This window comes from Oncorhynchus masou, unplaced genomic scaffold, assembly GCF_036934945.1.
Source record: "Oncorhynchus masou masou isolate Uvic2021 unplaced genomic scaffold, UVic_Omas_1.1 unplaced_scaffold_486, whole genome shotgun sequence".
NCBI classification, from domain to species: Eukaryota; Metazoa; Chordata; class Actinopteri; order Salmoniformes; family Salmonidae; genus Oncorhynchus; species Oncorhynchus masou.
This window is the reverse complement of record NW_027011254.1, coordinates 298,574-313,038: the sequence shown is the minus strand read 5'-3', so window position 1 is coordinate 313,038 and position 14,465 is coordinate 298,574. Positions and strand designations below refer to the sequence as shown.

Here is a 14,465-nt window from a genome sequence, read left to right as displayed (position 1 = left end):
CCAGGACACATAAACCAGTGATCTACCACGCACACTACACTGGAGGGTTACATAACTAACTCTACATCCTGTCTGTCCAGGACACATAAACCAGTGATCTACATCCTGTCTGTCCAGGACACATAAACCAGTGATCTACCACGCACACTACACTGGAGGGTTACATAACTAACTCTACATCCTGTCTGTCCAGGACACATAAACCAGTGATCTACCACGCACACTACACTGGAGGGTTACATAACTAACTCTACATCCTGTCTGTCCAGGACACATAAACCAGGGATCTACCACGCACACTACACTGGAGGGTTACATAACTAACTCTACATCCTGTCTGTCCAGGACACATAAACCAGGGATCCACCACGCACACTACACTGGAGGGTTACATAACTAACTCTACATCCTGTCTGTCCAGGACACATAAACCAGGGATCCACCACGCACACTACACTGGAGGGTTACATAACTAACTCTACATCCTGTCTGTCCAGGACACATAAACCAGTGATCTACATCCTACACTACACTACACTGGAGGGTTACATAACTAACTCTACATCCTGTCTGTCCAGGACACATAAACCAGTGATCTACATCCTGTCTGTCCAGGACACATAAACCAGGGATCTACATCCTACACTACACTACACTGGAGGGTTACATAACTAACTCTACATCCTGTCTGTCCAGGACACATAAACCAGTGATTTACATCCAGTCTGTCCAAGACACATAAACCAGTGATCTACATCCTGTCTGTCCAGGACACATAAACCAGTGATCAACATCCAGTGATCTACATCCTGTCTGTCCAGGACACATAAACCAGTGATCAACATCCTGTCTGTCCAGGACACATAAACCAGTGATCAACATCCAGTGATCTACATCCTGTCTGTCCAGGACACATAAACCAGTGATCAACATCCTGTCTGTCCGGGACACATAAATCAGGATCTCCCCATGTTTCTATGGTTCTATTCTCATCTCCGTGTTGTTGTTTTTGTCGCACTGTTTTGCTTTATCTTGGCCAGGTCACAGTTGTAAATGAGAACTTGTCCTCAACTGGCCAACCTGGTTAAATAAAGGTGAAATTTAACAAAAATCTCTCCACGTTTGTATTCTCATCTCTCCACGTTGCTATGGTTCTATTCTCATCTCTCCACGTTGCTATGGTTCTATTATCATCTCTCCACGTTGCTATGGTTCTATTATCATCTCTCCACGTTGCTATGGTTCTATTCTCATCTCTCCACGTTGCTATGGTTCTATTCTCATCTCTCCACGTTGCTATGGTTCTATTATCATCTCTCCACGTTGCTATGGTTCTATTCTCATCTCTCCACGTTGCTATGGTTCTATTATCATCTCTCCACGTTGCTATGGTTCTATTCTCATCTCTCCACGTTGCTATGGTTCTATTCTCATCTCTCCATCCCTCCTTTCTTGACATCACTTCTTCACAAGTCCACTCCTTCCTTCAACTTCCTGTGACGTCATCACCCTCGCCCCGGTCTCCGTGTGTCATCTGGATGTCTTCATCTGATTGGCTGCTGGCGTGTAGAGGTACCGGTAGATGGCGTAGTAATGGACGCCTGCTCCCATGGCAACAAACAGGTGCCAGATGGCATGGGCGAACGGGACGAGGCCATCACTCTTGAAGAACACCATGCCCAGACAGTAACAGGCACCGCCCACTAACAACTCCCACAGCCCCTCGCGGTCCGGCTACAGGGGGACAACAAGGGTGAAAGTTCATCCACTCATCCATCACCTGGAGCCATTCAATTTCCATACAACCATTCTCTTTGTTTCTGTTTTTAGTGTTGTTTTGTTTTGATTACTGTTTTTTTTTAAGTTTCATTTCTACAATTGTAAAAGAGCCTTCGGGGTCGTTAAAAGTTATTTAAAAGTCCCATGTGTTATTATGAGTATAACATACTGGTTCTTGCCCAGTAAGCAGTCTACGGACAAGAGAAAGTATTCCGTGCTTTGGTTTCCTTTACCTGGCCACCTTTACCTGGCCACCTTTACCTGGCCACCTTTACATGGCCACCTTTACCTGGCCACCTTTACCTGGCCACCTTTACCTGGCCACCTTTACCTGGCCACCTTTACCTGGCTAACTTTTTTTAGCATTTGTGCTCTAAAACCAATGCAAGTCAATATCCCCGATTTGAGTATTTTTGGAGTTTGATTCTAAAAGTGTCTCACCATTGACAGGATGACCAAGGCTGGGAACACTCCCATCACTGTATAACAGATCAGTTCCATTAACTTATACCTGGAGAGACAGAGACACAGAGAGAGAGAAGAGAGAATAGGAGAGAGAGAGAGAGACAGAGAGAGAGAGAGAATAGGAGAGAGAGAGAGAGGAAGAGAGAATGGGAGAGAGAGAGAGAGGAAGAGAGAGAGGAAGAGAGAATGGGAGAGGGAGAGAGAGGAAGAGAGAGAGAGACAGAGAGAGAGAGGAAGAGAGGAAGAGAGAATGGGAGAGAGAGTGAGAGAGAGGAAGAGAGAATGGGGGAGAGAGAGAGAGAGAGAGAGAGAGGAAGAGAGAATGGGAGAGAGAGAGAGAGAGAGAGAGGAAGAGAGAATGGGAGAGAGAGAGAGAGAGAGAGGGAGAGAGAATGGGAGAGAGAATGGGAGAGAGAGAGAGAGAGAGAGAGAGAGACAGAGAGAGAGAGAGAGAGAGGAAGAGAGGAAGAGAGAATGGGAGAGAGAGAGAGAGAGAGAGGGAGAGAGAGAGACAGAGAGAGAGAGGAAGAGAGGAAGAGAGAATGGGAGAGAGAGAGAGAGAGAGGAAGAGAGAATGGGAGAGAGAGAGAGACAGAGAGAGAGAGAGAGAGAGAGAGAGAGAGAGAGAGAGAGAGAAGAGAGAATGGGAGAGAGAGAGAGAGAGAAGAGAGAATGGGAGAGAGAGAGAGAGAGAGAGACAGAGAGAGAGAGAGAGAGAAGTGAGAATGGGAGAGAGAGGAAGAGAGAATGGGAGAGAGAGAGAGAGAGAGAGAGAAGAGAGAATGGGAGAGAGAGAGAGAGAAGAGAGAATGGGAGAGAGAGAGAGAGAGGAAGAGAGAATGGGAGAGAGAGAGAGAGAGAGAGAGAGAGAGGGAGAGAGACAGAGAGAGACAGAGAGATAGAGAGAGAGATATAGAGAGAGAGAGATGGAGAGAGAGAGAGAGGAAGAGAGAATGGGAGAGAGAGAGAGAGGAAGAGAGAATGGGAGAGAGAGAGAGAGAGATAGAGAGAATGGGAGAGAGAGAGAGAGAGAGAGAGAGAGAGAATGGGAGAGAGAGAGAGAGAGACAGAGAGAATGGGAGAGAGAGAGAGACAGAGAGAGAGAGAGAGAGAGAGGGAGGGAGAGAGAGAGAGAGAGAGGAAGAGAGAATGGGAGAGAGAGAGAGAGAGAGACAGAGAGAGGAAGAGAGAATGGGGAGAGAGAGAGAGAGAGAGAGAGACAGAGAGAGAGACAGAGAGAGAGAGAGAGAGAGAGAGAGAGAGAGAGAGAAAGAGAGAAGGAGGAGGTTAGATATAGGTCAGGAACATAGTTAGGGTTTAGGGTCTCACAAGAGTCAGGGTTAAAAGGTCAGAGTGCAGTATTGTGACCTCTTACCTCTCGTGGGAGAAGACCCCCCCATTACCACCTCACCTCTCGTGGAAGAAGACACCCCCCCCCATAACCACCTCACCTCTCGTGGGAGAAGACCCCCCCATAACCACCTCACCTCTCGTGGGAGAAGACCCCCCCATAACCACCTCACCTCTCGTGGGAGAAGACACCCCCCATAACCACCTCACCTCTCGTGGGAGAAGACCCCCCCATAACCACCTCACCTCTCGTGGGAGAAGACCCCCCCATAACCACCTCACCTCTCGTGGAAGAAGACACCCCCCATAACCACCTCACCTCTCATGGGAGAAGACCCCCCTAACCACCTCACCTCTCGTGGAAGAAGACCCCCCCCCATAACCACCTCACCTCTCGTGGAAGAAGACACCCCCCATAACCACCTCACCTCTCGTGGGAGAAGACACCCCCCCCCATAACCACCTCACCTCTCATGGGAGAAGACCCCCCCATAACCACCTCACCTCTCGTGGGAGAAGACCCCCCCCCATAACCACCTCACCTCTCGTGGAAGAAGAAGACGTAGGTGGTTCCGACAGAGGCCATCACCCAGACCAACCACCTCATGTGACAGGTCCAGGGTCCCAGCTCCCGCAGGTTCAACCTGGATAGTAATCGTGGTACATATCACTTTAAAACAGACTACACAGACGCTGTCGTCCAGACTAGTGTACTCCAGACTGGTGTACTCCAGACTAGTGTACTCCAGACTAGTGTACTCCAGACTGGTGTAGTCCAGACTAGTGTACTCCAGACTAGTGTACTCCAGACTGGTGTACTCCAGACTAGTGTACTCCAGACTAGTGTAGTCCAGACTAGTGTACTCCAGACTGGTGTAGTCCAGACTAGTGTAGTCCAGACTGGTGTAGTCCAGACTAGTGTACTCCAGACTAGTGTACTCCAGACTAGTGTACTCCAGACTAGTGTACTCCAGACTAGTGTACTCCAGACTGGTGTAGTCCAGACTAGTGTAGTCCAGACTGGTGTAGTCCAGACTAGTGTAGTCCAGACTAGTGTAGTCCAGACTAGTGTAGTCCAGACTAGTGTAGTCCAGACTGGTGTACTCCAGACTAGTGTAGTCCAGACTAGTGTACTCCAGACTGGTGTACTCCAGACTAGTGTACTCCAGACTAGTGTACTCCAGACTAGTGTACTCCAGACTGGTGTAGTCCAGACTAGTGTAGTCCAGACTGGTGTAGTCCAGACTAGTGTAGTCCAGACTAGTGTAGTCCAGACTGGTGTACTCCAGACTAGTGTACTCCAGACTAGTGTACTCCAGACTGGTGTACTCCAGACTAGTGTAGTCCAGTATATGATGCTGTAGTCCAGACTAGTGTAGTCCAGACTAGTGTACTCCAGACTAGTGTACTCCAGACTAGTGTACTCCAGACTAGTGTACTCCAGACTAGTGTACTCCAGACTGGTGTAGTCCAGACTAGTGTACTCCAGACTAGTGTACTCCAGACTAGTGTACTCCAGACTGGTGTAGTCCAGACTAGTGTACTCCAGACTAGTGTACTCCAGACTAGTGTACTCCAGAATAGTGTACTCCAGACTGGTGTAGTCCAGACTGGTGTAGTCCAGACTAGTGTACTCCAGACTAGTGTACTCCAGAATAGTGTACTCCAGACTGGTGTAGTCCAGACTGGTGTAGTCCAGACTGGTGTACTCCAGACTAGTGTAGTCCAGACTGGTGTACTCCAGACTAGTGTAGTCCAGACTAGTGTACTCCAGACTAATGTAGTCCAGACTAGTGTAGTCCAGACTGGTGTACTCCAGACTGGTGTACTCCAGACTAGTGTAGTCCAGACTAGTGTACTCCAGACTAGTGTAGTCCAGACTGGTGTACTCCAGACTAGTGTACTCCAGACTAGTGTACTCCAGACTAGTGTACTCCAGACTAGTGTACTCCAGACTGGTGTACTCCAGACTAGTGTACTCCAGACTAGTGTAGTCCAGACTGGTGTACTCCAGACTAGTGTACTCCAGACTAGTGTACTCCAGACTAGTGTACTCCAGACTGGTGTACTCCAGACTAGTGTACTCCAGACTAGTGTACTCCAGACTGGTGTACTCCAGACTAGTGTACTCCAGACTAGTGTACTCCAGACTAGTGTACTCCAGACTAGTGTACTCCAGACTAGTGTACTCCAGACTGGTGTACTCCAGACTAGTGTACTCCAGACTAGTGTACCCAGTCCAGACTAGTGTAGTCCAGACTGGTGTACTCCAGACTGGTGTACTCCAGACTGGTGTACTCCAGACTAGTGTACTCCAGACTAGTGTACTCCAGACTAGTGTACTCCAGACTAGTGTACTCCAGACTAGTGTACTCCAGACTGGTGTACTCCAGACTAGTGTACTCAGACTAGTGTAGTCCAGACTAGTGTACTCCAGACCAGTGTACTCCAGACTAGTGTACTCCAGACTAGTGTAGTCCAGTATATGATACTGTAGTCCAGACTAGTGTAGTCCAGTATATGATGCTGTAGTCCAGACTAGTGTAGTCCAGACTAGTGTAGTCCAGACTAGTGTAGTCCAGACTAGTGTAGTCCAGACTAGTGTACTCCAGACTAGTGTAGTCCAGACTAGTGTACTCCAGACTAGTGTACTCCAGACTAGTGTACTCCAGACTAGTGTACTCCAGACTAGTGTACTCCAGAATAGTGTACTCCAGACTGGTGTAGTCCAGACTGGTGTAGTCCAGACTGGTGTACTCCAGACTAGTGTAGTCCAGACTGGTGTACTCCAGACTAGTGTAGTCCAGACTAGTGTACTCCAGACTAATGTAGTCCAGACTAGTGTAGTCCAGACTGGTGTACTCCAGACTGGTGTACTCCAGACTAGTGTAGTCCAGACTAGTGTACTCCAGACTAGTGTAGTCCAGACTGGTGTACTCCAGACTAGTGTACTCCAGACTAGTGTACTCCAGACTAGTGTACTCCAGACTAGTGTACTCCAGACTGGTGTACTCCAGACTAGTGTACTCCAGACTAGTGTAGTCCAGACTGGTGTACTCCAGACTAGTGTACTCCAGACTAGTGTACTCCAGACTAGTGTACTCCAGACTGGTGTACTCCAGACTAGTGTACTCCAGACTAGTGTACTCCAGACTGGTGTACTCCAGACTAGTGTACTCCAGACTAGTGTACTCCAGACTAGTGTACTCCAGACTAGTGTACTCCAGACTAGTGTACTCAGACTAGTGTACTCCAGACTGGTGTACTCCAGACTAGTGTACTCCAGACTAGTGTAGTCCAGACTAGTGTAGTCCAGACTGGTGTACTCCAGACTGGTGTACTCCAGACTGGTGTACTCCAGACTAGTGTACTCCAGACTAGTGTACTCCAGACTAGTGTACTCCAGACTAGTGTACTCCAGACTAGTGTACTCCAGACTGGTGTACTCCAGACTAGTGTACTCCAGACTAGTGTAGTCCAGACTAGTGTACTCCAGACTAGTGTACTCCAGACTAGTGTACTCCAGACTAGTGTAGTCCAGTATATGATACTGTAGTCCAGACTAGTGTAGTCCAGTATATGATGCTGTAGTCCAGACTAGTGTAGTCCAGACTAGTGTAGTCCAGACTAGTGTAGTCCAGACTAGTGTAGTCCAGACTAGTGTACTCCAGACTAGTGTAGTCCAGACTAGTGTACTCCAGACTAGTGTACTCCAGACTAGTGTACTCCAGACTAGTGTACTCCAGACTAGTGTACTCCAGACTAGTGTACTCCAGACTAGTGTACTCCAGACTAGTGTACTCCAGACTAGTGTAGTCTAGACTAGTGTAGTCCAGTATATGATGCTGTAGTCCAGACTAGTGTAGTCCAGACTAGTGTAGTCCAGACTAGTGTAGTCCAGAATAGTGTAGTCCAGACTAGTGTAGTCCAGTATATGATGCTGTAGTCCATACTAGTCTAGTCCAGACTAGTGTAGTCCAGACTAGTGTAGTCCAGACTAGTGTAGTCCAGTATATGATGCTGTAGTCCAGACTAGTGTAGTCCAGAATATGATGCTGTAGTCCAGACTAGTGTAGTCCAGACTAGTGTAGTCCAGACTAGTGTAGTCCAGTATATGATGCTGTAGTCCAGACTAGTGTAGTCCAGACTAGTGTAGTCCAGACTAGTGTAGTCCAGACTAGTGTAGTCCAGTATATGATGCTGTAGTCCAGACTAGTGTAGTCCAGTATATGATGCTGTAGTCCAGACTAGTGTAGTCCAGACTAGTGTAGTCCAGTATATGATGCTGTAGTCCAGACTAGTGTAGTCCAGTATATGATGCTGTAGTCCAGACTAGTGTAGTCCAGACTAGTGTAGTCCATACTAGTGTAGTTCAGTATATGATGCTGTAGTCCAGAATAGTGTAGTCCAGTATATGATGCTGTAGTCCAGACTAGTGTAGTCCAGACTAGTGTAGTCCAGTATATGATGCTGTAGTCCAGAATAGTGTAGTCCAGACTAGGGTAGTCCAGTATATGATAATATAGTCCATACTAGTGTAGTCCAGACTAGTGTAGTCCAGACTAGTGTAGTCCAGACTAGTGTAGTCCAGACTAGTGTAGTCCAGACTAGTGTAGTCCAGTATATGATGCTGTAGTCCATACTAGTGTACTCCAGACTAGTGTAGTCCAGACTAGTGTAGTCCAGACTAGTGTAGTCCAGACTAGTGTAGTCCAGACTAGTGTAGTCCAGACTAGTGTAGTCCAGTATATGATGCTGTAGTCCATACTAGTGTACTCCAGACTAGTGTAGTCCAGACTAGTGTAGTCCAGACTAGTGTAGTCCAGTATATGATGCTGTAGTCCAGACTAGTGTAGTCCAGCATATGATGCTGTAGTCTAGACTAGTGTAGTCCAGTATATGATGCTGTAGTCCAGACTAGTGTAGTCCAGACTAGTGTAGTCCAGACTAGTGTAGTCCAGTATATGATGCTGTAGTCCAGACTAGTGTAGTCCAGTATATGATGCTGTAGTCCAGACTAGTGTAGTCCAGTATATGATGCTGTAGTCCAGACTAGTGTAGTCCAGTATATGATGCTGTAGTCCAGACTAGTGTAGTCCAGTATATGATGCTGTAGTCCAGACTAGTGTAGTCCAGACTAGTGTAGTCCAGGCTAGTGTAGTCCAGTATATGATGCTGTAGTCCAGAATAGTGTAGTCCAGTATATGATGCTGTAGTCCAGACTAGTGTAGTCCAGACTAGTGTAGTCCAGTATATGATGCTGTAGTCCAGAATAGTGTAGTCCAGACTAGGGTAGTCCAGTATATGATGCTGTAGTCCAGACTAGTGTAGTCCAGTATATGATGCTGTAGTCCAGAATAGTGTAGTCCAGACTAGTGTAGTCCAGTATATGATGCTGTAGTCCAGACTAGTGTACTCCAGACTGCTGTAGTCCAGACTAGTGTAGTCCAGTATATGATGCTGTAGTCCAGACTAGTGTACTCCAGACTGCTGTAGTCCAGACTAGTTTAGTCCAGTATATGATGCTGTAGTCCATACTAGTGTAGTCCAGACTAGTGTAGTCCAGACTAGTGTAGTCCAGACTAGTGTAGTCCAGTATATGATGCTGTAGTCCAGACTAGTGTAGTCCAGACTAGTGTAGTCCAGTATATGATGCTGTAGTCCAGACTAGTGTAGTCCAGTATATGATGCTGTAGTCCAGACTAGTGTAGTCCAGTATATGATGCTGTAGTCCAGACTAGTGTAGTCCAGACTAGTGTAGTCCAGACTAGTGTAGTCCAGTATATGATGCTGTAGTCCATACTAGTGTAGTCCAGACTAGTGTAGTCCAGACTAGTGTAGTCCAGTATATGATGCTGTAGTCCATACTAGTGTACTCCAGACTAGTGTAGTCCAGACTAGTGTAGTCCAGACTAGTGTAGTCCAGTATATGATGCTGTAGTCCAGACTAGTGTAGTCCAGTATATGATGCTGTAGTCCAGACTAGTGTAGTCCAGTATATGATGCTGTAGTCCAGACTAGTGTAGTCCAGTATATGATGCTGTAGTCCAGACTAGTGTAGTCCAGACTAGTGTAGTCCAGTATATGATGCTGTAGTCCAGAATAGTGTAGTCCAGACTAGGGTAGTCCAGTATATGATGCTGTAGTCCAGACTAGTGTAGTCCAGTATATGATGCTGTAGTCCAGAATAGTGTAGTCCAGACTAGTGTAGTCCAGTATATGATGCTGTAGTCCAGACTAGTGTACTCCAGACTGCTGTAGTCCAGACTAGTGTAGTCCAGTATATGATGCTGTAGTCCAGACTAGTGTACTCCAGACTGCTGTAGTCCAGACTAGTTTAGTCCAGTATATGATGCTGTAGTCCATACTAGTGTAGTCCAGACTAGTGTAGTCCAGACTAGTGTAGTCCAGACTAGTGTAGTCCAGTATATGATGCTGTAGTCCAGACTAGTGTAGTCCAGACTAGTGTAGTCCAGTATATGATGCTGTAGTCCAGACTAGTGTAGTCCAGTATATGATGCTGTAGTCCAGACTAGTGTAGTCCAGTATATGATGCTGTAGTCCAGACTAGTGTAGTCCAGACTAGTGTAGTCCAGACTAGTGTAGTCCAGTATATGATGCTGTAGTCCATACTAGTGTAGTCCAGACTAGTGTAGTCCAGACTAGTGTAGTCCAGTATATGATGCTGTAGTCCATACTAGTGTACTCCAGACTAGTGTAGTCCAGACTAGTGTAGTCCAGACTAGTGTAGTCCAGTATATGATGCTGTAGTCCAGACTAGTGTAGTCCAGCATATGATGCTGTAGTCTAGACTAGTGTAGTCCAGTATATGATGCTGTAGTCCAGACTAGTGTAGTCCAGACTAGTGTAGTCCAGACTAGTGTAGTCCAGTATATGATAATGTAGTCCAGACTAGTGTAGTCCAGTATATGATGCTGTAGTCCAGACTAGTGTAGTCCAGTATATGATGCTGTAGTCCAGACTAGTGTAGTCCAGTATATGATGCTGTAGTCCAGACTAGTGTAGTCCAGTATATGATGCTGTAGTCCAGACTAGTGTAGTCCAGACTAGTGTAGTCCAGGCTAGTGTAGTCCAGTATATGATGCTGTAGTCCAGAATAGTGTAGTCCAGTATATGATGCTGTAGTCCAGACTAGTGTAGTCCAGACTAGTGTAGTCCAGTATATGATGCTGTAGTCCAGAATAGTGTAGTCCAGACTAGGGTAGTCCAGTATATGATGCTGTAGTCCAGAATAGTGTAGTCCAGACTAGTGTAGTCCAGTATATGATGCTGTAGTCCAGAATAGTGTAGTCCAGACTAGTGTAGTCCAGTATATGATGCTGTAGTCCAGACTAGTGTACTCCAGACTGCTGTAGTCCAGACTAGTGTAGTCCAGTATATGATGCTGTAGTCCAGACTAGTGTACTCCAGACTGCTGTAGTCCAGACTAGTTTAGTCCAGTATATGATGCTGTAGTCCATACTAGTGTAGTCCAGACTAGTGTAGTCCAGACTAGTGTAGTCCAGACTAGTGTAGTCCAGTATATGATGCTGTAGTCCAGACTAGTGTAGTCCAGACTAGTGTAGTCCAGTATATGATGCTGTAGTCCAGACTAGTGTAGTCCAGTATATGATGCTGTAGTCCAGACTAGTGTAGTCCAGTATATGATGCTGTAGTCCAGACTAGTGTAGTCCAGACTGGTGTAGTCCAGTATATGATGCTGTAGTCCATACTAGTGTAGTCCAGACTAGTGTAGTCCAGACTAGTGTAGTCCAGTATATGATGCTGTAGTCCATACTAGTGTAGTCCAGACTAGTGTAGTCCAGACTAGTGTAGTCCAGACTAGTGTAGTCCAGTATATGATGCTGTAGTCCAGACTAGTGTAGTCCAGAATATGATGCTGTAGTCTAGACTAGTGTAGTCCAGTATATGATGCTGTAGTCCAGACTAGTGTAGTCCAGACTAGTGTAGTCCAGACTAGTGTAGTCCAGTATATGATGCTGTAGTCCAGACTAGTGTAGTCCAGTATATGATGCTGTAGTCCAGACTAGTGTAGTCCAGACTAGTGTAGTCCAGACTAGTGTAGTCCAGACTAGTGTAGTCCAGTATATGATTCTGTAGTCCAGACTAGTGTAGTCCAGTATATGATGCTGTAGCCCAGACTAGTGTAGTCCAGACTAGTGTAGTCCAGACTAGTATAGTCCAGTATATGATGCTGTAGTCCAGACTAGTGTAGTCCAGACTAGTGTAGTCCAGACTAGTGTAGTCCAGTATATGATGCTGTAGTCCAGACTAGTGTAGTCCAGTATATGATGCTGTAGTCCAGACTAGTGTAGTCCAGACTAGTGTAGTCCAGTATATGATGCTGTAGTCCAGAATAGTGTAGTCCAGACTAGTGTAGTCCAGTATATGATGCTATAGTCAGTTATTATAATGATAGATTATTATATATATATATGTAGCCTGGTATCACAGATATTATAAGGATACATTATTATCCTTACACTAAATTACCAAAAGTATGTGGACACCTACACGTCAAACATCTCATTCCAAAATCATGGGCATTAATATTTGTATATGTATTTATTATGGATCCCCATTAGTTCCTGCCAGGGCAGCGGCTACTCTTCCTGGGGTTTATTATGGATCCCCATTAGTTCCTGCCAGGGCAGCAGCTACTCTTCCTGGGGTTTATTATGGATCCCCATTAGTTCCTGCCAAGGCAGCAGCTCCTCTTCCTGGGGTTTATTATGGATCCTCATTAGTTCCTGCCAAGGCAGCAGCTACTCTTCCTGGGGTTTATTATGGATCCCCATTAGTTCCTGTTGCCAAGGCAGCAGATACTCTTCCTGGGGTTTATTATGGATCCCCATTAGTTCCTGCCAAGGCAGCAGCTCCTCTTCCTGGGGTTTATTATGGATCCTCATTAGTTCCTGCCAAGGCAGCAGCTACTCTTCCTGGGGTTTAATATGGATCCCCATTAGTTCCTGCCAAGGCAGCAGCTACTCTTCCTGGGGTTTATTATGGATCCCCATTAGGTCCTGCCAAGGCAGCAGCTACTCTTCCTGGGGTTTATTATGGATCCCCATTAGTTCCTGCCAAGGCAGCAGCTCCTCTTCCTGGGGTTTATTATGGATCCCCATTAGTTCCTGCCAGGGCAGCAGCTACTCTTCCTGGGGTTTATTATGGATCCCCATTAGTTCCTGCCAGGGCAGCGGCTACTCTTCCTGGGGTTTATTATGGATCCCCATTAGTTCCTGCCAGGGCAGCAGCTACTCTTCATGGGGTTTATTATGGATCCCCATTAGTTCCTGCCAGGGCAGCGGCTACTCTTCCTGGGGTTTATTATGGATCCCCATTAGATCCTGTTTCCAAGGCAGCAGCTTCTCATCCTGGGGTTTATTATGGATCCCCATTAGTTCCTGCCAGGGCAGCGGCTACTCTTCCTGGGGTTTATTATGGATCCCCATTAGTTCCTGCCAGGGCAGCAGCTACTCTTCCTGGGGTTCATTATGGATCCCCAGTAGTTCCTGCCAAGGCAGCAGCTACTATTCCTGGGGTTTATTATGGATCCCCATTAGATCCTGTTGCCAAGGCAGCAGCTACTCTTCCTGGGGTTTATTATGGATCCCCATTAGTTCCTGCCAAGGCAGCAGCTACTCTTCCTGGGGTTTATTATGGATCCCCATTAGTTCCTGCCAAGGCAGCAGCTCCTCTTCCTGGGGTTTATTATGGATCCCCATTAGTTCCTGCCAAGGCAGCAGCTACTCTTCCTGGGGTTTATTATGGATCCCCATTAGTTCCTGCCAAGGCAGCAGCTCCTCTTCCTGGGGTTTATTATGGATCCCCATTAGTTCCTGCCAAGGCAGCAGCTACTCTTCCTGGGGTTTATTATGGACCCCATTAGATCCTGCCAAGGCAGCAGCTACTATTCCTGGGGTTTATTATGGATCCCCATTAGACCCTGTTGCCAAGGCAGCAGCTACTCTTCCTGGGGTTTATTATGGATCCCCATTAGTTCCTGCCAAGGCAGCAGCTACTCTTCCTGGGGTTTATTATGGATCCCCATTAGTTCCTGCCAAGGCAGCAGCTACTCTTCCTGGGGTTTATTATGGATCCTACTCCACCACTACCACATATCTACAGTACTAAATCCATGTGTATGTGTGTGTATAGTGCGTATGCTATCGTGTGTGTGTGTGTATGCTATCTCGTGTGTGTGTGTGTGTGTGTGTGTGTGTGTGTGTGTGTGTGTGTGTGTGTGTGTGTGTGTGTGTGTGTGTGTGCCAATGTTTGTGTTGCTTCACAGTCCCCGCTGTTCCATTCTACTGCTGGCATCAGTTAATAGAGTTCCATGTAGTCATGGCTCTATGTAGCACTGTGGAATAGAGTTCCATGTAGTCATGGCTCTATGTAGTACTGTGGAATAGAGTTCCATGTAGTCATGGCTCTATGTAGTACTGTGGAATAGAGTTCCATGTAGTCATGGCTCTATGTAGTACTGTGGAATAGAGTTCCATGTAGTCATGGCTCTATGTAGCACTGTGGAATAGAGTTCCATGTAGTCATGGCTCTATGTGGTACAGTGGAATAGAGTTCCATGTAGTCATGGCTCTATGTAGTACTGTGGAATAGAGTTCCATGTAGTCATGGCTCTATGTAGTACTGTGGAATAGAGTTCCATGTAGTCATGGCTCTATGTAGTACTGTGGAATAGAGTTCCATGTAGTCATGGCTCTATGTGGTACTGTGGAATAGAGTTCCATGTAGTCATGGCTCTATGTAGTACTGTGGAATAGAGTTCCATGTAGTCATGGCTCTATGTAGTACTGTGGAATAGAGTTCCATGTAGTCATGGCTCTATGTAG

General features: G+C 46.5%; 1 protein-coding gene across 1 annotated transcript in view; it reads right to left on the bottom strand.

The window, feature by feature from the left end:
• Window positions 1–1,520: 1,520 nt before the first annotated feature.
• The window catches only part of LOC135535356 (monocyte to macrophage differentiation factor 2-like), a 39,462-nt gene continuing 26,517 nt past the window's right edge, over window positions 1,521–14,465 (bottom strand). Inside the window, exons 6-8 of the mRNA XM_064962013.1 lie at window positions 4,137–4,238; window positions 2,221–2,290; window positions 1,521–1,734 (exon numbers count right to left, since the gene is read on the bottom strand). Of these exons, the coding sequence (XP_064818085.1) occupies window positions 1,531–1,734; window positions 2,221–2,290; window positions 4,137–4,238 (376 nt within the window). The 3' untranslated portion in view covers window positions 1,521–1,530. The remainder of the gene's footprint in view (window positions 1,735–2,220; window positions 2,291–4,136; window positions 4,239–14,465) is intronic.